The 25,021-nt window shown below is 38.2% G+C and overlaps 1 protein-coding gene across 3 annotated transcripts in view; it reads right to left on the reverse strand.

Moving 5' to 3' along the window:
- Window positions 1-25,021, reverse strand: part of LOC113993201 (cadherin-6) — a 109,284-nt gene that overhangs the window by 24,116 nt on the left and 60,147 nt on the right. For 2 of the 3 annotated variants that reach the window (XM_027731147.2, XM_027731148.2), the window contains exons 3-7: window positions 8,780-9,074; window positions 7,190-7,309; window positions 5,025-5,192; window positions 3,304-3,491; window positions 1,729-1,982 (exon numbers count right to left, since the gene is read on the reverse strand). In XM_027731147.2, the coding sequence (XP_027586948.1) occupies window positions 1,729-1,982; window positions 3,304-3,491; window positions 5,025-5,192; window positions 7,190-7,309; window positions 8,780-9,074 (1,025 nt within the window). Of the gene's footprint in view, window positions 1-1,728; window positions 1,983-3,303; window positions 3,492-5,024; window positions 5,193-7,189; window positions 7,310-8,779; window positions 9,075-15,134; window positions 15,161-25,021 lie in introns of those variants that run through there. The other variant, XM_027731149.2, reaches the window with a different exon arrangement.

A 25,021-nucleotide genomic window follows, 5' to 3' on the forward strand; every position in this document is an offset into this window, starting at 1 on the left:
TCTTTCTCATTTTTATTTTACTTTTCCTTGTATTTTGCTGTTGCATATTATTAAAGTAAAAAGAAAACAAGCTTTCTGCTGCACTGCATCAGTTTTGACACTTCTGCTAAATTTTGCTCAATAACTATCTGATACTTTAATATGCAAAGTACCTATACTGTATTAAAGAACTGCCCTTTGAAAGTTAGGTAAGTTTTAGCACACACATTCAATTAATAGCAAAGAGCCGGTAGGCAGTACTCAACAATGAACAGCATAATCCCTATCCACTGTAAATCACTTATAATTAGGAGCTGGCGCTGGTGTGAAATGCAAATGGTTGTAGTTATCACCACAGGGAAGCACTCCCCTTACTCTCCAGTGCCATTAGATATAAAAAAGTAGGTTCCTATGAAGTCTGAAAGGGGCCTAGGTGTCACCCCAAACAATTTTTCATCTTCATGCTAGCATGCCCATGAAAACATGCTATAGAACCTGTTTATTCTGTCCCCGGGCTTCACCAAAGTCCGCAAAACATTATGCTACTCCGTAAGTGACTGTGCTCTGCTGGCCCAGAATACCATATAACAGTTGCATGTCATAATATAAATGAAAGAAAGCCTTAATTAAACTTAGAAGGCTTAGTCTTGTTCAAGAATTTGTGTAGGGCATGCCATGCGAACTGAAGATAATGAGAGTTTCTGCAGAAACATTTTAGATTTAGCTTCTTCATCTAGAAAATTAAGATTATAATATGTACCCCTCTCACAAGATAAACTAAGAGCTTAAAACTTACTCATGCCTCACAAATATAGTAAGATATCTTGATGAAAGATAGTTGTTTGCAGAAGTGGACTGGATTTTTATTAAACCTGCATTGTTCTATTTTGATCTAAAGACTACTATCGCATTTCCAAGGTGCCTAGCCAGAGACATGCTGAAAATTGACCTGAATTTAATATTGTTGTACTTCTCATTTCCTCCTCTCACTGCCTTGTCAGTAGCAATGAACTTTAAATAAAGCACACAACTATTTAAAAGTCCTTCTATACTCTATCCAATATGACTTAAGTACTCCAGCATATATTGAAACAATGTACCACTTAATTTACGAAAAATGAAGGCTTAGGTTTAGCTACTCCAGCCTTAACATTTCCTCCACTACCTTTAAGACTAGTTTATTGATTCATGGTAAGTGTAATTTACAAAGTTCATGAGAATGACTCTTTATCTTATTAGCCTTACACTGATAGAGGTGAGATCAGAGCCTGTGTGTGCACATGAACTGATTTTGAGGCATTTCTACTTGTAGTTTAGAGGAGATAACTCTGACCTCTGTTCAGCAGGTCTGGACAGATGGAAGAAGAAAAGGCTGCTGAATCACCCCCCTGTCACGTAGCCAAGAGGATGCACTTCACTGCACTGGAAAATGTTAAAGGTGGAAGAACAACACTAACATCTTCTTAGTGCTCTTTTTGCAGTAAACTCTTTCATGGTAGAAATAACAACAGACATTAGTTACTGAAGAGATTAGGATGTAATTCAAGATGCAAAGGCCATGCAAACACAATCACACATAACGACATATGCTCAAGCGTGAGAGATTATTTACCATCTACAATACTCCATATTCAAGCATGCCCTACAATTCACATTGTGAGAAGTGATTTTTTTTGTGGCGCTGACATGATAGGAGCAAAATTAACGCCGTAAAAAATTTACGGACAAGCTGAAATAGTATATGCTTACTTGACAGGGTTCCTGGGAGCATCTGGATCCTGAGCAGTTACTGTTCCTATTACACTGTTTATTGGAACATCTTCTTTCACTTCCATTATGTATGCTGGTCTGCTGAACACAGGGGGTTCATCTACATCCTCCACCTGAATTCTGACTGTAGCTGAGTCCTTGAATGGCCCCAAGTACAGGAATCGAGGGTCTACGTGAGTATTTGCAGCTTCCACTTTGAGAATATATAAGTTTTTATTTTCGAAATCCAATGCCTGGCAAGAAAAAAAAAAAAAGGTGTGAGAAGTCTGTGGGTATTGCTGTGGCTTGCAGCCAGATGAGCCAAATGAATGGTGGGAAGTCATGGAGAGGCTTGAGCTAGATAACAAGAGCCTGAACTGGAATTAAAATGCTAACAGGAATGAGAACGAAAGGGCTCTATGCCACTGATGATATAATAAGAAAAAAAATTCAAGGAATTCTATGCCTGGAACTCCTAAACACCAATTAGTCTTCTCAAATAACGTTAACTCTTTATGCCTGTTATTCTGTCATTTTTGGCATTTTGAGGATTTCTTTTCTATCCCTTGCCTAATAAGCAGCACACACTAAAGGAGGGAAGTTTTTCTAGGTATTGCTTGTTTAGATATTGGCATTCCATCACTGAAATAAAACACTGTGACATCTAGTGTCTGGATATCCTGGACCACCCATCAAGTCAAACACGATTTCATGATTGGCTATGACTATATCACACTGTTAAATGTATGAAGAAGCACTATTTAGCAACTCTTTGCCACTGTACTTGGAGAAATGTGGAGAGGGAGTAGTCACCCCATTTTTCCATTGTATTGTAGAGGATTCACAGCTTCTGTCAGCAACAGACAGAAATGCAAATGGAGTTAGACTGATATCATAATCAGTCCCTGGAAGGCATCTCCTAAAAAACAAGTAATGACAGGTGTCGTACTGATATCAACAAGCAAGTGCATCTTTGGAAAATCTATGCAATGTCTATCTAGTGATGACTGAACCTGAACTGATGAAGGATGATATCTGTAACCTTATCAAGTTTGCCTGATAGCCCACTGTAAACAATATTTCTCAAACCTTTTCTGACAGCCAATGTGCAATGTAGTAGATGATGTCCACTATGATCTAGCAAGGCGCTGTGATTTTTTTTTCTAAAGCAAAAACATGGTGATAGATTTATTAATTACATTTTTACAAAATGTGAGTCAGAAGAAACTTGTCTGTGTACTTTAATATATTATAGCTATAAAATTCAACATCCTCTGATAATGCAAAATAGGCAATACGATACTGATTATTTCTGTGTTCTTAGCACCTTCTGCTAAGTGAGCAAATCCTGTAAGCATCACAGAGAGAAAATCACAGCTTGATGGTGGTGCTTCCTTGAGTTTTTCTGTGGATAAGTTCAGGCTGTATAATTTTTTCTCAGTCCCACCCCACTCCTTAGCTTATTTACTCTCTCAGCTCCTTCAAAGTATGTGCACTGGGGCTTAGTAATGGAAGTATAAGAGGAAGGATACCAATTGCTCATATAAAAGAAACTTTACATGTGTTGATATTTACCTTTTTCACAGTTATAATTCCTTCCTGTGTGTCCTTGTCTGTGGTAATTCCAAACATGTCATATCCGTCCCCCTCAGTGATGCTGTATTCAATCTCTGCATTTTCATCCATGTCAGCATCATTGGCTTTTATCCTGCCAACTGGTGAGTCTAGTGGCATAGACTCGGGAGCTCTGAATTGATATGTGCCTACAGCAGACAGAGAAGGAAATTTTGTTAGTCAGTCTCATGGTACTCTGGACACCATCTCTCAGCCCACTGTCCATACTGGGCATGCACAGGTGAGTTAGCGAGTCATTGTGTCTTCAAGCCTTCCTGGGGCAAAAGCCTTCACCTTCTGCCATACTTTCAGGTGGATAAAAGTATCTTATTTCTCTATCTGTTTTCTAATATGGAGGATGGGCATTTTGCTTTGCTAGAAACATGTAATTTTAGCAACATATGTCCCTTTCAAGACATTCTCATGGTCTCTGCGGGCCATATCAGAACTGTATATGAAAAACGTCTCGAGGCCAAAGGACAAATATTAAGAACTGTGAGAGGCCAATGCAGCTTAGTAACAGTAAAGCTGAATCCAGCTCAAATGCCTATTAAAAATATGCTACATTGAATTTTTGTCTGCAAAAAAGGCTACTTGTGGAATGTTGGCATTATGAAGCTGTATCTTTGGTTTTTATATTGAAGACATTTATGTCCAGAGATGTATAATTAACTCATTGGGGTCAGAGTGTTATATTTCTTCTTAAGTTGCTCTAATTTAAATGGAAACTCTTTGCCCACAGCTAAGAACAGAGTTTGAACTTAAATGACAAGTTGCTTCCAATAACTTTTCCAGTGACTTAACTGCCAAAGCTTGCTGATTTGTCTGATAGGATCTGCAATTATTTTCTCTAACAGCTGCTCTTGACTTTGACACACACTGACACTGTGATACACACACATCATACAGAGACCAGTGGTTAGAAAACACAAAACAAGAAGAAAAAGAGAGAGAGTAAGAAGGAAGGAAGTAAAGAGAGGGAAAGAGAAGTGGATGAAAGCTGAATCACTTTGAATTACTTATAGCCATGAATGGCCACTAACAGAAATTACTTTCTAGGAGAGCTTGCTCAACTGATTCCCATAAATATGACACAGATAAGTACCAAATTATTTGAGACAGGGGAAGTAAAATAGGCAGGAATACCTAGTGTATTTATGTACATGCTTTTGTTTCTGTATGCAAAGAATATAAGAAAATCCATTGAAGCAAATGCTTTCTGGTTGTAAATATTTATTTTTTATGTAATTGCTTTTGGGATAATTTTGCAAAATTAAATAAATATGTTTCAAAACTTAAATACATTAGTTTACAACAGAAATCTTACAATGTGATCAACCACAAGGTCTGAAAGAAATAACAGTGAACAAGAAATACGGATTGTGTTGATCACAGCTCTTTAATAGGTAGAAAAAACAGAAGTTGTTTCTGCACAATAATTCACCTCTCAAACTACCTACTGCAGCGAAGCAAAAATATTAAATATTTGTTTCCCAGTCGTTGCAATTGAGCTTAGCATGATGTTATTGCTTACTTATGTGCTCTTTTTTGACTTCCTAAAGAAAGTTTGATACTCAGTAAGTCCACAATAGAAGAAACAATATCTAAGGTGAAGAAAAACCAAAACAAGAACAATTTTTCTCCATGTTAATGTTACAACACAGAATGTAAATATCCCATACTCTGGGGGAAGCGAGGTGGATTGTCATTTACGTCAGTCAACGTGATGTTCACAGTGGTGGTTCCCGATAATCCGCCCATCTGGCCTCCCATGTCTTTAGCCTGGATGACCACTTGGTACTGCTCTCTATTTTCACGGTCCATGTTTAGCAAAGCAGTTTTAATAATGCCTGAAAACATGAAAATTAAAGAGTGGGGAGGTCACATGTAAGGTACTGACTTTGATGGAAATTCTTATTAAAAAACCTCTACAGTCTAAAAAACAAAACAATCCCTTCGTAATAAGTAAACTTTGCCCAGTACAAATATTTACTGTTATGAGATGGTTCATTAAATTACAGACTTGTCATGTCACATCTTAGGCTACTGCCTATGTGACAGACACAATATTAGCGGCATCCCCAGAAAGATGTTCTACTTATTTGCAAGCTATTTATTTTACATAACTATTTACCCTCTTTCAGTTCCATGCTAAAGTCTCTCACTGAACTGGAAAAAGGCTCTTTTTTCATTATAATGTGCTCCATCATTTCTCTCCAGTTCTGTCAATATTTTTATTTTGACAGATATGGTAAAAAAAAGAAGAAAATCTAATTTTAATAAGATACCATTAAAGAGTGCAACAACATTAAATGGAAGAAGAGAAACTAATTAAGAAAATTATGAGCATCCAAACATGTCTGAGTATATATATTTTTATTTATACATTGATTAGAATGATTTGCCAGTCACTTCCTTCTTCAAAGGCCAATTCCTATTGAAATTCAATCATTCAGATTTACCATGAAGCAAAATGTTTGCATTCTCAGTGGATCTCTTAAGGTAAGAACTGACTCCTTTGTAGGCAAAAGGAGTGAAATTCAAGTATTGAAATCCATGACAAAATTCACAGTGACTTTGACAGAGACTTATTTCACTCTAGGAGTTCTGAAATTGATTTCCATGGCAGGAAGATCAAGACTGCAGTTTACTTGGCTTCCCATGCCCCATACAAACCTCTTACTAAAAGATTATTACTGGTGAACTCTCAGCTACCTTATCCTTCTTATAACTCTAGAAGAGGATATAGTGTAGTGTCCAAGTCAGAATCTGAGTGCATCAGTCAAAAATCCTGGCTTGTATTATCTAATACCTTATGCTTGAAGGGAAGCTCCTTTTCATCTTGGCTCTCACTTCTTTCAGAATTGTGTACACTTTTTCATCTCAGGTTTCAGTCTGAGACATGTAATCTCTCCCTCCTTTTCCCTGACTGAGTCTCTACAATTTAAGATAGGCACCAATGCTAAAATCTGATTAATTGTCTGTGATAATCTATTTCTTTCCTGTAAGGATGCTAAGGAGAATCAATTTCTCTAGCTTCCAGCAACCTAACAGAGTGGATATTCCCAGTGAAGGAGTTTCTTGAGATCTCTTGTTTCTCTCCAGAAAATTTTGTTATAAAGCTATGTAGTCAGAGAGTAAATGGTAGAGCAGATCCAGTCAGCTAGAATGCATGTGTTTTACATGCACAGATTCTAAAGCTGTTATTCAGACCATTAAATATTCCAGTCACTGTCTGTAATTTAAACATCCTCCAAAAACAGAACTCAGAACTTTGGGATTCTATTTGTGATCTTCTAGTTTAGCGCAACAGTCAATTTTACCTCTTCTATCATTATTCTTAATTAAGATTTCTTTCATAAAATTAGCATTAAAGTGATATGTTGCAGATGTACAGAAATTATAATTACTTTAAACAAGTTTTGAAGAAGCAGAAGGAGAAAAAAACCTCACCTGAACAAATCCTCAGTCTTAATTTAGCCATTATGAAGATCTATGAGGAATAAGCACTTTTTTCCACACCCACCTGTTCCTCGTTTTCATCTAAAAGCCAACTTATTTGGTTTAATTTAAACATCCACAGCAGTCTCTGTACCCACTGCTTGTTAAAAATGATTGAAAACTGGTTCACATCCAATACTAATTGTATTTATTAGACTTTGCTGGTAAGATTAAAATAACGGAGGTGTCATGTTTACAGATGTATCGCTCTATTAAGTTTGTCAGATTTTGCACTGAGTAAGATGTAATCTCTTCGAAGTTTTTTTTCTATTATATCCTAGCTTGGCTTAGCATGTCATTTTGAATTACAGACATTGTCATAGTGTGACAGATAAGGTCCCCTGACCTGTTTCAGATTCGACAGAGAAATATGGTTGTCCCTGGAGAATGCTGTAGACAACTTTAGCACTGTTCCCATATGTAGGATCATCAGCATCAGTTGCGGTGACCTGCACAACAAAGGTACCTGTAAAGAAAAATTAAAGAAAATAAAAATGAATAGGTTTTTTTTCATGGCCAAGACAGTTACGACATAGAAAAAAAAATTATTCAGGTTCAGGTCAGACTTGTGGCAAGAAGTTAGAGACATTCTTATTTTTTAGAAGTTTCTGTGTTCATAAAGGACAGACCCAAAATGATAGCTCTCAAACCCAAAATGATAGTTGTCTTATTCTCAACTCATTAAAAAACAGTTATTGATTGGATATACAGATCCTTCATGCTGTTTCTTGTGAAGGAAGCAGAAACGCACCTTTGTCCAAATATTGAAAGCATTCCGAATTTGAATTTAGGTCAAGAATATACTTTTGCAAATTTACTCACACTTGTAAGGTATTTGATATAGGAATGTAAATCTCTTTTTTCATGTGTCTTCGAGAGAACGAAATGGTGTTGAATCCTAGGCAAAGTGTTAAGAAACATAAAAATTTAGCTTAGATTTTGGCATTTAAACCCATTTGTGAATAAAGTATTCACTTCCCACATCAAAATGTGAATACTGTGTTCTCACTTCATCAGATGAGGTTTCATCCATTTGACAAGTCCCATGAATGAGAGGAGAGAGTATGCCCCAAAGTCTTTATTTTCATATTGCTTGAGCTTTATTTTAATCTCATTCTTGATCATGATTAATTAATGCTTCTCTCCCTGGACATTATTTCAGATTAGAAATGTGCTTCTTGCAATTCAACCATCCATTGCTCCCTGACAAAGAAATCAAACTGCTCTCCCTAAGAAGTAGAGACAAAGAATCAAAATCTGTCAACTTCTCAGGAAAAGATCCCATCTTAAAACCATATTTTATTTTCTTGATTGATTCTTACAGCTCAATACATTTTAAACCAATAGAAAGATTTCAGTGGGCTTCGAAGGACTTTGGAGCTCTTTTCTTTTGCACGAGAAGAGCAACAAAGGGCAGAGGAAATTAATGGCATATCTCAGAATCAGAGATGAGTTGACTTGGGTTACAGTTTTTAATCCTGAAATGTGTACAACCCCTTCTGTACATGCTCTTTTCCATTTTGTTTACTTCCCTGAACTAAAGAAGGATTGCTGAACAGATCTAGGAGTGGTATTGACACAGGTGACCCCACATTACCATATTATTACACTTTTACTAAATCATGTTAACAAAGCTTATTAAACTCTAAGAGTGTCATGTAACACAGCTCTGAAGCTGAAGTAGATGGTATTAACTTGCATTTTTTGTGGTACAACAGAGGGAGCATGTTTCACTCAGCTGACACCTCTGATTCCAGCAAACTGGTGTCACTATCTTCCTGGAGTTAGATTTTTTTTTTTAAACGTCTGAGGTGCTTTTACTCCAGACTCAAACAGCAGATGTCTGTATTCAGTGCCTGTAAACTCTGGGCCCTTCATTAACTCCACAGAAAGAACCCAGACCAGACACCGAAATCAGTTATTAGTTAGCACCTACCAACATCTGACATTTCAGGAATGCTGGCATTGTAAACGTCCTTTGTAAACATTGGCTCATTGTCATTGATATCATGGATCTTAATGATGAACTCAGATTCTGGTTCCACTGGTCTTCCAGTCTTTCTGTTTACAGCCTGGGCACGGAGTATATATACAGGCTTTTCTTCCCTGTCTAGTCTCTTTGTAGCCTGGATGTCACCAGTGTTTTCGTTGATAATGAAGAGGTCTCCTGCTCCATCTCCAGAAAGGATGTATTTAAGTGATCCATCTCCTTTATCCTGGTCTGAATGCAGCTGGTGGTGAAATGGGAACAAATAAAAAGAAAGGAAAATAAATAATTGGGACACAATTCAAGATACTTTAACTGATATCATGATATATGCTTTACTATTATTAATACTCAGCCAAAAGTCTGTACACTGCTTTTGGGAAAAGAGTTGATATCACAGCAGAAGCAGTGAACAGATGGAGTTGTGTCTTGATGTCAGAACTGAAATGGTCTGCAACATTATAAGAAATTGCCCGAGGAGAACCATGAACTGAAGCTGCAGACCACCTTCCCAATCTAAATATACATCAATTAATTCTAAATGCTAGTGGCCTAGGTGAAATCCTAGAAGTATGTAGAGCAATGAGATCCTACAGTGGAAAACCAGTGGATTCAGGAATTGCAGTAAGCAAAAAATTAGAAAGTGTCCAGTCAAGCCACTTCTTGAGTTTAAATTTTGGATGCACAATAAAATGACATAATACATACACAAATAGCAGATAAATACATGTATTCACAGATCTGGCAGACTAAGGGCAGAGGCAGGCAGGCATACTAGACCATTACAGCACTGGAAGGGAAGAGATCAGTAACTCTACTCAAAGGGACATGGACCCAACTGAAACTTGGTGGGGAAAAGGGAAAGAGGAGAATAATGGTAATTAGCATACAAAGCATGAGCTGCCCAAACCATCATATTTTTTTCACAGAAGATTTCCACATCTCTTGAAATGCTGTTTACTATACACAAAAGGTGTAACTGACTAAATCATACCCTTATGGGTGTTCCTTTGATAAAGGTTTATTTATTCTCCCGGTGTTAAAATCAAGGCTAGTTACATTAGAGAAAAAAAAAATTTAAAAAATGAAATATTAAAATGGCTTTTGAAATCAGAGCATAAGCGATAAAATTAATGGGAAAAAAATCTGTTAGGTAGCAAGATTCCTGGAAGTTGTTTCTCTCACAGTGAAGATATTTTTATGAGTCAGAAGAGCTGGACCTTCTCAACCAGCTCTGTGCTTCTCTTTTCCTGAATAAAAGTTAGAAAAAAATCCCTAGTTGACTGTGTGGCAAAGTACTTAGCATTGCTGGATAGCATGCTTTGTAGAACAGAAAGATTTGTAGATTGAAAGAATCTTGGCATAGACTTCACCAGTGCCTGGCTATGCCCCTACCATGCTGGAACGGCACCCTCCAGCATTAGCTTATGGTCAACGTTTTGGGTTTCCTCCAACGTTCTGCCCAGATCAGAAACCTACTGCCAACCCACTTGAGGGCACTGTGCTCCACTCTGCCTATGCCTATGATCCCTAGAGAAAGCATGCTTCATGCAACAGGTTTGCCTCTAAGGGCGAAACACTCTGTTACCACACATACCCAAACTGTCCAATAATACAAAATATCATAACTATAGCGTGGTTAATCATTAGCAGACATGCTGAAGCACTCTTCGTAATTTCCTTCAGGGAGAAAATGGGTATTCTGTGTAATTTTGCACGGAGCCCTTTTTCTTGATAATAAGAATACCAGTAAGTAGCTTCTACGTAGCATTTTTCCTAAGCAGATTTAACAACCCTTCACAAAATCAGTCAATACCATTTGCTCTGCTTTTAGGACAACAAAGCACAGTTTCCCAGAAGGCTAGTCTTGAAATTTGGAATAGAGTTTAGGTCTCCTGAGTCCTATTCAGCTGGCCAATTCCCTCGGCCATGAGGCCTAGAGGAACCTAGACACAACCTCAGACTCTAAAAAACATCTATCAGCTTGTTAAGAAGTTAGACTAGAAGTCTACTGCAGGAAGTAATTTCAACAGATTATTTGATGAGAAGTTTTCTCAAAGGCAACCTGCAAGAGAAAGGCATGAAAACAACTGTCTTTAAAATTGTGTATTTTTATGATTGTTTCACATCAAAAATTCAACTTTTGTTTGCCTTGAAAGCCTCTTTAACTTTGTATCATACTGGGACAAAAACAGCCCTCAGTAACAGACTATCATTAATTCATATGAATTATGGAATAGTGTTGTTTTGAGACTTGGTACAGGCTGAACTCCTAAGCTCATTTTTATCATCATTTTAATTAAACTTAATTTCAATGAACAAAGCAGCAAAAAAAAGGTCAGCATAGAAAAGGTGTTGGAACCACTGGAATAGTCCTCCATAACATTCTTTACCTAGCCCAGGCCACCTAAAGAGCTAAAAATGGAAACCTGTAGGATTTTTTCACATCGATTGTTTATGAAATTTCCACTCCTCCTCCACAATTAATTCACCTCTGTAAGACCCATTATGACTCAGGACATCACGACATATCTCAGTGTCATCAATATTGAGAGTGAGGATCTGGTCTTCATCTAAGGTTCAATCTCTAGACCTCCAGTTAAACCACTAACTTTTGAAAATAAACATTCCCCCTGACAAGATCCTTTCCAACTTTGATATCTTTAGTTTTACAGCCTTCCTAAGACATGACAGAACAAACTAAGTGATCAGTTAGGCAGGTTGTATGCGGATTATTTACTGTGAGAGTGAGACTTGGGTGAGGTCATGTCCTACATACCCATGTATAATACACAGAGCTAAGGCTGGCTGAATGCCTGTTCTTCAAACCAACGACAAACTTACAGTGTGTCACCATGTGCAGCCTTGTGAATCTGGTTCACAAAGGGTCCAAAAAAGTGTGACTCAAATCTGTTTGATTTCAGCAAAGGATAGGAGATAATAAGATAGTTGTCACCCTAAGGGGATAGACTTCTATCACACCACGATCAGCATCATCTGCTTAACTGCTGGGCCAAAATAGTTTGGATTTTGTTCCCTTTTATTTAGAAAAAAGTTTTTATATATTAGAAAAAAGCCAAACAGATCTCTAGAAAAGTTTCTTATACATAAATATGCAACATTCACTTATGAGGAAAACATTAAAAAAAAAAGATTTATTATTTTATATTACATTATCTGTCCTTGACTGTTTGCTTGGTAGAAAAGTTTTATCCAGGCAAAGTTTTATCCAATCTTCTGTTTTATTTTTCCTTAAAAATTTATTTTGGAAGCAATGTTTTGCTTGTGTGACCTATATGAAGAGGGAAATTGCTACTGTAATCAGGTTAAAAAGAAATAAATTGGGAATAAAACTAAAGGACAAAAAGAATGGTGCAAGTTGAGCCAAAAGGAAGGCCTGGAGGCAAGATGTGCTTTAAAATACAGGGGTTTTGTATATAGAAACACCATTGTGAGGTTATGAGGATGAAATGAATGGTAATAACAACACCATTTTCCTTTAAGTTGAAGTTATTTTTCACTAGCCAGACAACTCATTGCAAAGAAAGTGATGAGGTACGTGCATAAATTATACTGCAGACGCTTTTAGCAGGGCTGATGCTAGCCAATACACGAAATTATAGCTTCACTCTGTGTACTAACCTGTGTTGCAGAAGAGGGTCCATTATCCTATGCATAAAGTTAGTCAAATAAAAGGATCATGGCAGATAGTCATGGGATAGAATAAAATGTTTGGGACACAGAGCTCATGTCATCTGGGCTGTATCATATTACCAGTCCTCAAGACAAAGATTTTAGGACTCCACATTAAGACAGATTTTATACTTCCATAGGAACTCAGTGTTACTCAATACCATTCATTTCAATCAGTGGCTGAACTGAGCAATACCCCAAAGGTAAGCAAAATTGTGAAGAACTAAGTCTATGAAATAAAAAGTAAATGCATCACCAATCGCACTGTATTAATATTATAGTAAACTGATTCATTCAGAATCTAATCTGAACACTCTTGTGACATTGTCCATCAATCACTGGCTAAGGCTGAGGATGAATTAAAGATTTTACTATGCCCTAGGCATACTTTTAATCAGTTTAATACCACTGTTAAGTGAACCATCTGGTTTGCTTTTAATGACTTACAGTCAGATAAAAACTCTCTAGCCTTTTTCTTTCTTCTGCCTCTCCTAAATGTTCCAGCCCAAGCCATTCAAATACATTTGCCTGGATGTGGGGAAGGTTTCATTCCTCCTGAAGGAAGAGGCATTTAAAGAGCACACACGGCTGTAGCATTAGCTGCTTCTACTGGACATTCTGCTTGTTGTCATATACTTAATTACTTTAAAATGAGACCTGGTTGTTTTTTGGTTTGGTTTTTTTTTTCAAATTAACCACAATCTGGAGTAGCCTTGTTTCCTGTAGAATCTCTGGAGCACCCTCCAAAATCTCCAAGGGTGGTGGCAATGGCGTATCTTCAGCACGACAACAAGGAAAAGGCAAGTGATATCCATGCTCAAAGTATTTGTATATAAACATTTTTTTAAAATTTATTTCTGGAGTGAATATATCAACAGCATGTGTGTTCATCACGACTAGATAGCATTGCTTTATTTTAAAGTGACATTCCAGAAAAATTTTACTGGGGTTTTAAAAATTAAGTTGGACCCATTCTACACACTCAGGAATTACTTCAGCAGAGAATTCATATAGGAAGAATTTAAGGGGATGTTTCATGTGCTTTTGTAATAAGACTATAAACTGACATGGCGTGGGGGATAGCGTCTGCCCAGGTGGGTGATGGCAGGGCCTGTCCCATGGCCTGCCCACTGCCCCAGACAGGAGCAGGACACCCCCGGGGTGACTGGGGCAGCCCCAGTCCTGGGTATCAGGTGCCTCCTGGGAATGGTAATGGCTGGGCAGGGCTGTTGGGAGCTGGAGACCCACCCTGTTGTTGTGTTTCTTTCTGGGGCAGGGGCTGCTGACCCCATGGGGCTGACATGGGGTCCTGGGCTGTGGGCAGATGGACAGGGACAGTCAGGGCTAGGTGGTGCCCTCAGGGCCCTTTCCTAACTATGGTAAATTCAACTTGAGATGAAACTGGATGAAACAGCAGTGCAAATTGTATGATAAAAGTGAGATCCCATATGTTTTAATAGGTTAAGACTAACCATAAACTTTTTTTTTGTGTTTAAATGAAATACACTAGAGAGAAGTGGCTTTCTAGCATGGATATTTGTAACAAGATTGTACTGAAAATGTACTTTTACAGCTGTGGTAATTAAATTCCAAAAAATTGAAATTGCGGGCTGTGGATATTCTCTCCAGAATTAAATAACACTCCTCCTCTACCTCACTCTGTAGCACTGATTTAAACAGCAGTTAATGTCATCTAGGAAGTGGCTTTAGGTTATGAAAGACTGTTGGAAATTGCAGTTTAGCTCCCACTAATGTCATATTGCATATATGAGACCTTGCAATTTGGTGGGTAAAATGGTTTTTCATTCACCCTACCGACCAAGTTTCCTTTCCTTTTGTTACTATTACATGCTAGTCACTGAATTTCAGAGCAGTTACTGAACTTCTGCGAAGACCAAAGTCAACTGACCTTGGGATGTACACATTGAAGCATCAACCTACAATTATTCACAAATAAACTGTCTCTTGCATTTTATTATTTGTTTGTATTTATAAGAGGGACTTGATATTCTGGAGTTGCTGTGGTCACATTTTTGTCTCCTAACACAATAATGAAATTGACATCAATTATTAAAATAGTAAGCACGCAGTTGGTAGGTAGCTAACAAAGATAATCATGGTTTTACTCTTGGCAGTATTCATAGCACACGATTTTGCTCCAAATTTTATATATCCAAACACCAGAATCCTGTCTAGTAAGGAACAAATTCAACCATTTGTACTCTTTGAGGTTACACAGTGCAATGCTAAAGCATTCAGAAAAAACAAAGCACTCAAAATGAGACTGCTAATACTGTAATAGTAAGAGTAATAACAATCTTGCACTCTTCACTGGCTCTCCTGGTGGTCTGTACCCCTACAGCATCAACCAAACCCTCAATTACTATAACTATAACAATCAGAACCGATAATATCATCAAATAATTAGCACCAAAGTTTTCGTTCTACTTGGTAACTCTGCGTTAAAAGGAAAATGTCACTGGTTTGGCACATTAGGTAATAAGTATTTATATTTATTTTGCTTGAGTTTAAACACAGGCTTCTTTCTAATGCCCAAAAAATACCACCAAAACACTATATATGTGTCCCATATACCTACATATACACACACTATTTCATGCATCATCAGGGCAAACACCTTGTCACGGTTTGAGATGGCCCCCCTCGGGAGTTGGGGTGATTGGGTGCCAGGGCAGTGTTCCCTGGAGAGCCAATTGTCTTGTTTGCTCCTGCTAAAAATCACACATACACAGCACCGGAAGCTGTTGGCAGTATCTCTCTGTTGGTGTCTGCTGCGTGTGGGTGTAGAAGGCCAGGGGGTGGCTGGGCTCCTTCTTCCCCCACTCCGGGGGAGGGGAGCCCTGCGGTCCCACCAACTCTGCCTAGGCCAGAGTTAGAGGCAGCATTTAGAGTGAGTGTTTGTGAGGGACGTGACTCACAACACCTGAGGTAAGAGGAGAGAGGCAGGCCCTGCAGCCAAGCCCTCTTCCCCCCCTTTCTGCAGTTAAGCTATGGAGGGGGGCCTTTTCTTTCCCTCCACTGTAAAGTGGAGGAGAGGCTCAGCATTTGAAGCAGAGCCAAGTGGACGGGCTTGAAGCAGCTCGGTGCTAGGGAGAAGAATCCCAGGCGAAATTGGAGACGGGCCAGAGAGAGAGAGGCTCAGCAGTTGCCCTGCCGAAGCTGACCAGGGGCAGCCAAAAACTGACTCGGAGGACGCTTGATAAGCTGAACTACACTGCAGCAGCCTACGAACTGAGGTATGAGACTGAGAGAGAAAGACACTGCAGACTGACATGAGACCAAGGAGAAAGGACTCAAAGCTACCTTCTTGGACTTCGTGAGGAGAAAGGACTTCAGCAAACAGCTGAAGGTTGGTTGGGGGGGAGTGTTCAGGGACCCCAAACACTCCCACGAGAGAGAGACTGGTTACCTATCAGCCTTGAAAGGCTTCTCCTGGACTAAAGTTAAAGGGAGGGGCTTAAAGGACTGGTAGAAATGTAATAGTATATATATATAGCTGCCTTTAGTTTGTATAGTATTTATTTGTGTAAATAAATGTATATACTTCTCCTTCCCCCTATAGAAGCCTCTGGCCTGAAAGTTTCTCTCCGGTGTTGGAAACCCAGGTGGGGGGAAGCCTGGAAATTGGATTCCAGATTTCTAATGTGGCTCAAACTGCCACACACCTATACAAATAATTTATTTCAAGACATAAAAGATCCTTTCTTCCAAAAAGATATTCCACAAGGTCCACAGGGAGATCCAGCATCACCAGAAGCAACAGATTTCCCAGTGACATGTGTGACATGTTCTTCTGGCCTCAGTTATGCTAAGCTCTAGATCCTTTGGCACACCATATAACCTCCCTACCTAACTCATCCCTGGAGCCAAAGCCTCCAGCTCTTCCTCATATTCCTTACCTCACTGTGTGGTGCTGTTTACTTTCTGCTCCAGCCCTTTTCCTCAAATCCTCTGCACTGCAAAATGGTGGTACTTCTTATTTTTCCTACATACTGGCTGGAGAAGAAATAGCATGGACTGCAGCTGGTAGTTTATACGTATATTTATGGAACAGCCAGCTGACCAAACAGTTAAGGCACAACGTAGGTTTATTTGCCTGATGCAGCTACTGTTCTTCAAACTGTACATGAAATTTATGATTTTGACACCTTTATTCCTCTGTAAAATTTAAGTGAAGTAAGTTAATGGACTTTAGAACTATTTAGAAGAGAGGACTATTTATCTCTACAGGGATAGAGGCTAGATTGCTGAAGCTAGTTACAGAAGGTTAGATCCTAAAAAGTAATTTGGAAGACAACGGGAGGAAGATGCTACAGTGATTCCAAACCTTGCTGGTGTTTACAGAAACTAGAACAGATGATTCCTTTTCATTCTTATGTAAAACAATTTGAAGATTATATGAAGCTTTATATTCTATAGCTTCAAAAACGGAGAGATAGAGTTTGAAGTAAGATTCAAACACTGGCATTTGCAAAGAAAATAAAACAACAAAAAAAAATTTGACAAGATTAAATAGAAATGCAAACAGACCCAGCGCTACCAGATCACAGCACCATGATTCCTGATGAACAGCTGTCAGAAACAGCACTCTCACATAGAGGCTGTATTTAAATTGTTCCAACAGGCACTTAAAGGAGGTTCCCAGTTTTTTTATCTCCTAACTAACCCAAGATCTGCTGTCTTAAGCAATCACTAGTCTTCATTTTTCATCACTTTCTTGATGTAACAGATGTCATGGTTTACAGAATAATTAAGTTGGATAACTATAGTAAGTGATCGGTTTACTACAAGTAAGTATAGTTCTTACACTATACAATAAATCTGAATATGGCTCAGTGTGACTGATTCCTGAGTGTTTGAGTTTGTTAATGTAGTTTTAACTTGCTTGTCTCTCACCATGCCTAGTGATGAAAAAAGTGCAACAGGTACACAGTTCCTATTATAAGAAATAGCTGCTCTGGTGACTAGAAATACGCTTGTTTCCCAAAATAGATGTGCTGTTTTTGCATTATTTTTTCTGTTTTAAGAACCTCCTCCCACATACATACATTCTTCCTCATCCTGCATTTATAGATAATAATTCCATATGGTCTTGTTATCTTTCTTGCTAGGCTACAGTCTTTGCTTGCAAAATAGGCACTTCTGAGTCTTCAGCTGGAATTCTGTTTACAACCTCAGTCTCTTGTTTTCAAGTCAAGTGGATTCCAAAAAGAGCCAGTGAAGAAAAGGCCGATGTGAAGGGCTAATGCTCCTAGCTGATTTTCTGTAATTGCTGCATTTCAATTGGCCTTCCTTCTGTACAAATGGACTTAGGTCTAAAGACAACAATGTTAATATTTTTCTATCTGAGTTAGAAATCAGTGGAAACATTTGCCATTTTCATTGCTTTATCTAACTAGTTCTTCCAGACCAAAATACTCAGGTGTTTTTTTCTCCTTCTCCTGCTCTTTCTTCTTCCATTTTATGATCACGCATTGTGTATTAGATTCTTTTCTTAATAACTCCTATGTCATGAACATTGCATTTTTTCCTGTTTCTATTCCTTCCATTTCTAACATCGCCCTTTTCTTACTGTAATATATTCTTATCAGCAATATAGAATAAGATTAAGGACTGAAATCAAGAATCATAGAATATGCAGAGTTGAAAGGGACCCATTAAGGTCACTGAGTCCAACCTCTGAAACAAAATATTAAATCTGTAAAAAATAATGAAACAGAGCACTGAAGAATTACTGAGGTTACAGAAGATTTCTGTGGTGTTGGTTTCTTTGGAGTTATTGAAAAATATACTACGTCTGTCTGATTATGCTTACTTTCTTGGTCCTTAAGAATTAGTAGAGCAAAAACAGGAATACTTTAATACCTAGCTTATTCAGCTGTGGAATTCCATTAATATAATAATACATAAAAGGCTGTGTTTTTATAGAAAGAAAACATCTGCAAGATACTTCATTTAAGAAAACTCTATCAGCCATGGTTGCATGCAAACTGGCAAATTAGCAGAAAAACTCAGTAAATATTGAAATAATAAAAAAAATAATAAAAGATATAGGAATCCGATACTTGGACTATTAAAATATACATTAAATGCTTTATTAAGACAACCACCTCAGTGTATAACAATACCCTTTATGGGCCCCCTTTAACCTAAGTACTGGCTTTTACACATACACAAAAAAAGCTTAACTTGCAGCCACTGCAAACAGGGAAAAAGCTGTATGTCAGATAGAAGTGTTCACTAACAGGAATAAGATCTACAAAAAATATTTTCCTGATATCAAGAACTAAAAGAGAAATTACCAAAAAAATCTAGAGAAAAACATCAGGGTGATGCTATCTTTCTGTTTCTTGAGAGTATAAAAATGTCAGTGAACTTATTCATTCTCAAAAGTAGCAGTGCCAAGCCGTTCCCCGTAAATGAATGACACTAAGAGAGGCTAAAACCAGTTTTGTGCTGATGAACAATTTCAGAAAATGAATGGACCAAAAGACACTAAGCATATTTCAAGATTCAGAAGCAACCCAGTACTCAAAAGGCAAACTGAATATAAAAAAAAGAGTGGCATTTGATTTCAAAACAAACAAACAGAACATAGAAAAGGCACTATAATAAGAATATAGAGTGCTGAAGAGAAAAAAGAAAGACTGAGAAATAAAGTATAAGAGACAATGGAATAAGAGTTTGTCATTAGATCAGGGATAAGAGGCAACTTGTTTTCTCACTGTGGAACCTCAGACTCACACCCTTCATGCAGGCTGGAAGGTCCAGGCAGGCTGGAAGGCTCCTTTTATTCTCAATTTGTGAGGGCCATGTGTTAAGCCACATGGCCTGAGACAGACAGAGACAACAGTTTGGCTGATGTTGGGATCCTTGGTTTATAGAATAGGCTGCCCAAAGAACCTGCTTTAAATGTATGAAGCTAAGAATAAACACCCATACTCTGGTGACTCACACAGTTATTACACACCCTTCAAAATCACAAATGGGGTTTCTAACCTGAAGTGCAAACATGTAGCCACAGCTAATCAGCTTTGCAAAAAATCAATTGGAACGTGTCAATCCTTTCAACATTGCCTCGGGCCTCTCAACTCTTTTCCCTCTTTGGTTCCCCAGATGCTTCTGCTCTTCACTGTGATTAAAGAGGGACAATGGCACAAGAGCTTTTGTCCTGCACTGCAGTACACCAAAATAGCTAGGTACTTTATTCTGATGGCCCTTCTCTCTAGGGGCAACTTATTATCAGATCTTAATGGATATTTGGCAAAGCTGCAAACTAGGTAAAGGTACCTCATGTTCTCCCGAGCTGAGTGCTGCTTATTACTTCTGTAGTAATGCAGTTTTATTTGTTCCTTTTCCTATTACCTCTAAGCCCAATTACAGCAGGAATTTACAAAGTTTGCCTTTACAAACAGGTCTTTAATTTATAAGGCACAAGAGACTGTGGTGTCAAATCTGATCTCTATACATATGAGTTCTTGAGTTTCATGTACTTTTATCAAACTTCTTGCTTTTCTTTGAACTACTGTATAACACTAAGAAAGACAGTTTTCCTTTCAGACGCTAAGGAGCTCAAAACAATTCTGACTCTGAGTAATAACTGACCTCTCACTTAAAAAAAAAATCCATGGCTGTGTACTGAATTTTCCCAGTTATACTTACAGCAGTTGGGTTTCATTATGCCTTTGAAAGATCAAAGAGCCCTCTCCAGCTAAACAGTAGTGATGGTAACAATAGAGAATTGTACAGACTTCTGCAATTACCCTCACAAAAGCATGGAGATCTAGTTCTTCTCTGAGGGAAAGTCAAGGCAGTTTAAACCCCCTGTTTTATGCTTTAGGTGCATCTATTTAAGCATCTGGCATTTCTTTGTCATACCGATCATCGTTTCTTTTTGCCAGTGTTTTCAAACTGTGTGGTAGAAACAGTACCTGGTAGACATGAGAATTTGTTTTTGTGGAGACATTAGCTATTCACCTACTAAAAAGCATAAAGGACTTAGCCAACACCACACTTGTCACATCCTAGCTCAGGTACTAAAACCTCTCTTACATGAACAGCTGAGCAGAAGATTAGAATAGATTAAAAAATTATTTTCCTATCTAGTGTATACATTTTAGTGATCAGGAATGAAAATTCAAGCCTTTGAATTCTTGAAGGAGCCACACAAGTCATTTTGGTTTAGGAGACAGACTTCCCATCACTGCAAATCTATCACCTTAACTGAAAAGTCAGTCATTGAATTCAAGTGTGAGTCTGATAGACTAGATGGGAAACTTAGTTTGAGGCATCACTGATGATTTTTTTGGTATACAGAAAAAAATACAAACAAGGAGTGAAGCACTTTTAAGATTATCTCTGACAAAATCATGAGATATGCAAGGGAAAGATAGGCTTGTAGCTGCAAATACAGGACTGGCAGGTTTTAGTACTGCCTTTGTCACAGTCTTCCTGTCTGATCTTAGATCACTATTTGATGCTTCTACATTCTCCCTGCAGTAAAATGTGGGTTGTTAATAACGTCCAGTTCTGTAAGTAGTGATTATAACATGATTTGAGAGCCTTGGGTGTAATTTGTTCTGTATTAGTTTGTGGAAGGAAGGAGGACCATTTAACTGGAATCAAGATCAGCAACACTGTGGCTTTGCCGCTGCCTGCTGCATTTAAAAGTTTGGGGGATGGTCTATTCTTAATGCAGCTGCAAAGATAGAAGATCTAATTGTTCTCAGGTTTTTGTTATTATCCAAGAGCTGAAGGTTACTGTCACCACAGGTTTGGATGGGGTAGATAAAGAAGTTTCTGCACTCTGGGGCTGGCTATATTAGCTCAAGTAACATTTTGAGGTATCTTAAAAAATCCATGAAAATGAATATATGTGCTTTCATATGTGGGGTTAAGGAAAATTAAGTACCTGACTTGTAATGATGTTCAATGGGAACAAAATGAGTCCCTAAAGGGATGCATGCCTAAACACCCATTTTTCAATTAGAATTGTGCCTACAATTCAAGAGTATCAACTTTCTTTACAGCTTTTTTCCAATTCAGAGGGAAATTAATTTTTATATCCTGATATCCTTCAACTGACTATAATGGGACTTCTGTCCTGTACTGAATTGGTCAATTAAAAAAGGAAATTCCCATTGTAGAAGATGACAGCAGGTATTCTGCTGAGATTAGGAGAAAATATTTTTTTTCAGAAAAGAGTACATTCAGCAAACATGCACTTCTACAATTAATAATTTGGTTTAGTATATGTGCCTTAGTCTCAAAATTACATGAGGCATATACTTAGTGGAATCATTCTGTATTATATGTTTGTCTTTAATTTCTCTGTGAATTTACCCAGGGACAGTTGATTACTCTTTATCAGTGGTCAGAATTACCTATTTAATCACTGACAAAATGTTTTCCTTGAAGTACTGAACTTTCAAAAATGCCTCAATTAAATAGTAAGCAAATACAGCACCTTAATTAAGGCATATGAGCATGTACCTTTCTAAGTCAGGGAAAACCTCTATTCTCCTGTGAGGGTAGGGGAGAATCTATCTTAAAGATGAACTAGAAAACAAAACAAAACAAAACAACCCTTGGCCAGAAATGTTTTTACTGGGATATAGTTGAATAAAACATTAGGCTTCTTCGACAAGTAACAGGTTCTGACTACTCCCCTGATGGATGCGCTTGAAAGCAAATGCTCATCCTTTGCTTACTGACAAAGGTGACCCTTTGATATTCTGAGTGCTTGATGCTGACAATCAAACACTGAAATGTGTGTATGAATTTTATATGCTATATAAGTGTGTGTGTCAGTGAGGAAAGTAGGAGGATGGAGAAGGGAGGATAAAGACAAACACTAAAACAAATGAGAAACAGCATTCAGATTTAAACGAAGACTCAAACAAAAAGAAAATTAATTCATATCCACAGGTTTAGTTGAGTCTTTAATCTATTTGTATGCCCCTATCATCTAGTTCTACAATTCAGAAGCTGGGGAAAGGAAAAATATCTCCATTCTCTCATGTTCCCAGACTTTGTTTCTAAACAAAATTTTCCATCATGTAAACAGACAATCAAGGATTTGTGAGAGAGCGGATGCAATCTAAAAGCCCACACATTTAACTTTCAACAGGACCCTCTTGAGGAAGACTGCCCAACTAGGGAAATGTTTATAGTAAACTTTAGCCAAGTCTGGCATTGAGCGGATTCTTCTTTCAAATAAGTATTCCTCAAACTGCATTAGTGAGGCTGTGAAGGGCCATGACTTGAATGCTGCAGCAGAAGGACAGGTCTTTTATAAAGGTCAGGTCAGGAAGGCAAAGAGGTGGATTAGCAAACCATTAGCTCATGTAGATGGAGCTTTGCTTTGGAACAGATGATAAATCACTTGAGATCTTGTGGGTAAGAGGACAGGCCAATACAAGACACCTCCTCTGCCACAGACTGTCTGCTCAAAGAGATGAAGTAGATGAAGCCTTCTTTAGACAGATGGAGGAAACCCTGTGACTGCAGGTCATAATACTCATGGGGGACTTTAATCATTCTGATGTTTGCTGGAAGGGCAATATGTCTGTGTGCAAGCAACCCAGGTTTCTGCAGAATGTCCTAAGACAACTTCTTCACCATGGTGATTGATCAGTTGACCAGAGGATGTGTTATGTTGGACCCATTAGTCATGAAAAAAAAAGAATTGCTTAGGGATATGGAACTGCAATTTGCCCACAGGCCCCAAAGTGCCTTAAGCCTAGCAGAAAATTCTGGTAAAGTGAAGCATTATCCACAGCAGACACAAAACAATAAATCAGGTGCCTTTTAGGTAAATTGGACACACTCGGTTCCATAAGAAAACATCGGATGCATCTAAAGACAGTGACAGTGATGAAATGTTTCTTCCTATACTGTCTGACAACTCACAGTCTTTGGGGAAGGTTCTTACATTCTGAAAATAGGTAAAGTCACACCAATTCTAAAGAAGGGCAAGAAGAACAACCTGGGAACTAGAGACTGGACAGCTATATCTCAGTTCCAGCATGGGTTATAAAGCAAATCTGCTTGGAAGCTATATTCAGGTACATGAAGGAAAAGGAGATTTGGAAAAACCAACATGGATTTAATAGTGGAAAAATCATGCTTCACTAACCTAATTGCCTTCCATGACAACATGGATGGCACAGTGGACGAGTGCAGTGAATACTGCATGACTTTAACAAGGCCTTTGGCCCATAGTATCCTGACAGACAAATCAGTGATATATGGACAGGAAAGATGTCCAATTATAAGGAGGGTAGAAAATTCTCTGGATAGCCAAGTTCGAAGGGGGGCATGAAGACTGATCAGTGACACATTACTAGTGATGTTCCTCAGGAGCTGACACTGGGTGTCAATGCTGCTTGATGTCTTTATTAATGACTCGAATTATGGAATGCATCCTCAACAGTTTGCAAATCATAAAAAAATGGAGTCTGGTTGGGTTAAGCACTCTCAATATTGAGAAGACAGAGCTCTTATTTGAAGGGATCTTGACAACCTGGAGAAAGGTACTGATGAAAACATCATGAAGTTCAGCACAGGCAAATACAAAGTCTTGCACCTATGCTGAAATAATCCCTTGCAGCAGTACAGGCTGGAGAGAAAACAGTTTTGCACTGCAGTATCTCGGCATTTCAGCAAACAATAAACTGGATGTGAATCAGCAATGTGTCCTTGCTGAGAAGAAAGCCAAGTGGTTTGCTTTAGCAAAAGTACAGCCTGTTAGCTTGAGGGAATTTATCATTCTCCTCCATTCAAAGTTTGTGAAAATACAGCTGGAGTACTGCATCTAGTTTTGCCCTTCCTCTGTACAAGAAAGATATTAACATATTGCAGTGAATTTACAGAAGGGTTACCAAGAGGGTATAGGGAGCTGAAGGATGTTGATGTACAAGGAGAGAAGAGAGAACTGGTTTTGTTTAGAAGTAAGACGGGAAGGTTTACTGTTGTTTACAGTTACCTTACGGGAGGGCGTAGAGAAGGCAGAGCTAGAGAAGGCAGTGATAGGATGAGAGGCAATAGATACAAGTTGCAATGAGGGAAATTCTGATTAGCTATTAGGAGATTAAAAAAAAAAGAAAAAGAAAGAAAAGAGAGATGGATAAGCATTGAGAGAAGTGCCCTAAGAAGTTGTGAAATCTCTGTCCTTGTAAATACATAAAACTTGGCCAGATACTGTTCTGAGCAACCCGTTCTAACTGGACCTGCTTTGAGGAAGGGGTTAGACCAGGCAGCCTCTAGGTGTTTCTTCTAGCCTTAAATATTCTCTGATACTATCTGGCAGGAGTGATATTCAGTCCCAGACTTCAGGTTCAAGATCCAACATAGCTGTTACATGCATGTTCATTCTGAGCGGAGAACCTGGAATTCTTTCAGTGACAATATTTGTGTTCATGCTCTCCCAGTTATATAGTATCCAGTATTCATGAAAGAAAAGCATTTTGAAGCACA

The sequence above is a fragment of the Pipra filicauda genome, unplaced genomic scaffold (assembly GCF_003945595.2).
Source record: "Pipra filicauda isolate LSUMZ 115617 unplaced genomic scaffold, ASM394559v2 scaffold490_size440907_pilon, whole genome shotgun sequence".
NCBI lineage: Eukaryota > Metazoa > Chordata > Aves > Passeriformes > Pipridae > Pipra > Pipra filicauda.